This window comes from Nicotiana sylvestris, chromosome 7 (genome assembly GCF_000393655.2).
Source record: "Nicotiana sylvestris chromosome 7, ASM39365v2, whole genome shotgun sequence".
Classification (NCBI taxonomy): Eukaryota; Viridiplantae; Streptophyta; class Magnoliopsida; order Solanales; family Solanaceae; genus Nicotiana; species Nicotiana sylvestris.
In genome coordinates, this window is record NC_091063.1 from 25,986,048 (window position 1) to 25,988,845 (window position 2,798).

A 2,798-nucleotide genomic window follows, 5' to 3' on the forward strand; every position below is an offset into this window, starting at 1 on the left:
TATATAAAAAGAATTCTTTTAAATTAAACTCATTTTGATATACCAAAGGCTGCCACATAGCGACAAGCCAATTGGCCAAGTAATGGCAGTCCTCCAGCCTACTCAAACTGCCGTATAGCCACCAGCATTTGGCCACGTTGTGAATTCTCGTTAAAGCAATCGTCAAAGTTTTAGAGAGAAAAGAGAGGCCACCTAAGCTCTACCCAACTAATTTGGAGTTTCCTACTTTCACCATATTATATATATATACCTCTCTTGCACCTTCTAACTAACCAAAAACAGAACACTTACGAAAATTCTTATACTGCCTGCCAACCTTCTTATTCTCTAAATGGATTGGACCAGAGGGCATCCCATAGGCCACGGCTCTTCTGCCGCCGTCTCCGTCGCCAAGGCACGTTGCTCCGATGATGTTTTCGCCGTCAAGTCAGTGGAGTTATCCCAGTCGCAGTTGTTACAAAAAGAGCAGACAATTCTGTCCGAGTTGAGCTCCCCTTTCATAGTTAGCTACAAGGGATACGATGTTACAAGAGAGAACAATACGGTCATGTTTAATCTTATGATGGAGTACATGTCTGACGGTACACTTACTGATGAAATCCGGAAACAGGGTGGTCAGATCAACGAGTCGTTAATCGGGTATTATACCAAGCAAATTCTGCAAGGAGTAGAGTACCTACATTCAAGAGGCGTAGTACACTGTGACATTAAGGGACACAACATTTTGTTAGGTAAAACCGGTGCCAAAATTGCAGACTTTGGTTGTGCTAGGCGGGTTGATCAGGCGGAGAGGGACGCTGCTGCATCCGCCCAGCCAATTGGCGGCACGCCGATGTTTATGGCACCGGAGGTGGCGCGTGGGGAAGAACAGGGGTTTGCAGCTGATATATGGGGATTAGGATGTACAATTATTGAAATGGCCACAGGTGGATCACCTTGGACTAATGTGACTAATTCAGCTTCATTGCTTTACAAAATTGCATTTTCAGGGCAATCCCCCCAAATTCCAAAGTTTCTGTCTTTACAAGCAAAGGATTTCTTAAGCAAATGCTTGAGAAGAGATCCAAGAGAAAGATGGACGGCTAAAGAACTTCTCAAGCATCCATTTCTTGAGGAAACATCCAATTCGAATCAAGATTTTGTTACAAGCTCCCCAACGAGCATTCTTGATCAAGACATTTGGAATTCAGTGGAGGAAACAGAAACCATGGACTTTTGTTCATTACAAACAGTTAGCTCAATGCATTCTGCTCTGCAAAGGGTAAGAGAATTGGGGTTGAATTCAGGAGAACCGAAGTGGAGATGGGACGATCAGAGTTGGATTACACTTAGAAGAAGCAGTGAATAACTCGAAGAAAGAGAGGTAGCTCGTGGAACAATGACAGCCTTTTTTCTAACTGTCACGTTAGCGGTGAGGGGTTGGAGCCCGAATTTCTATTACATGGGTGTACTTCTAAAACAAAAATAGGAAAAAATATACAAAGTCGGAATTAACCCCTATTCCTCTTGGTAATTAACTCAATCTTCAACTAAGTGCACCATTCATCCTTTTATAGCATGGGTACCAAATGTTAATATTATTAGGGATGGGCATCAGTCAGTTCGGTTCTGTTGTGAATATTATCGATTTAGCATATCGGTTATCAATTTACAAATATGATAAACCGATAACCGAACCGATAAGATATCAGTTATCGGTTATCGGTTAATCGGTTATTGACCATTATCGGTTCGGTTATCAATTTACCCGATAAGATAAATCAATCTAGAGTTAAACAAAAAAAAATAATTCACTAGAGTTAAGCAAAAAAAAAAAAAAGAAGAATTCACATATATACTATCCTTTCTGCGTTATGGCCATAACTAATATTTGAAGCAGGATTTATTTTGATAAATTCATGACCTATACAATCTCAACAATTAATACTACAACTCCACAAGCATTCCATCTCCAATTCACTGGAAATAACAGTTAACAGTAACATAAATAACAATTTTTTGGTTTCCTGCCAAACCATAATCAAGAGATCAATGTCTTTTTTCAGAGTCTAATTGTAGCAAGAGCAACAAGGGTACCAGTAATTCAACAGTTGTCCAAACACAATTGAAATAGTACTAATTCTTATTGGGTTATCGGTTAACCCGTTAAGAAATTAGGCAAACTGAGGCCCGAACCGATAACCCAATAGTAAAAAAAATTTAAACCGTTAACCCAATAACCCGATATCGATACCCCAATAAGTTTTTTTCGGTTCGGGCTATCGGTTATACCCGATATATACCTAGCCCTAAATATTATACCAATTTTAAAAAATTTGTACATAAAATATCTAGCTGTAAATTTTGGTACTATACAACAGAAGTATATAAAACCAATGTGCAAGAATGAGTAATTAAGTGCCACCTTGAGGAAAAGGACCTCTCTTGAAATACACTGGACGATCACGAAGATAATGGGGAGTCCAACATCTCTTAACCAAGGAGTAAGAAGAAGGGTTTAATGGAAGTTAAATTCATTAAGAAAATAGCTAGAATGATAAATTATTAAACACGCACTCAAGTGTATATAGCGAACGTGAAAGCAAACATTGTTCATTATTCTCTTCATTCAATTGAAACAAAAGGCTCTAAAATGTCACAAGAAGAAAACAGTTTTACTGGACAGATATATATTTGGTGGTCCAACGCCCCGCCCCACCTTCATACACAAAAAAATGTGAAAATTTGCATTTATGTTTGCTTTTGATGGTTCCTAGGGAGGTCTTATGGAGATGCTTAGAGGCTAAAGGGGTCCCGAT

The 2,798-nt window shown here is 39.0% G+C and overlaps 1 protein-coding gene across 1 annotated transcript; it reads left to right on the forward strand.

The window, feature by feature from the left end:
- The first annotated feature begins 237 nt into the window (after positions 1–237).
- LOC104249836 (mitogen-activated protein kinase kinase kinase 17-like) lies at positions 238–1,596 on the forward strand. The gene has a single exon (XM_070150816.1). The coding sequence runs from the start codon at positions 332–334 to the stop codon at positions 1,346–1,348; it is 1,017 nt and encodes a 338-aa protein (XP_070006917.1). The 5' UTR covers positions 238–331; the 3' UTR covers positions 1,349–1,596.
- The last annotated feature ends 1,202 nt before the right edge of the window (positions 1,597–2,798 follow it).

Bases quoted from the DNA above. Each gene is read 5' to 3' on its own strand.
- LOC104249836 (XM_070150816.1), top strand. From the start codon at position 332: ATGGATTGGACCAGAGGGCATCCCATAGGCCACGGCTCTTCTGCCGCC.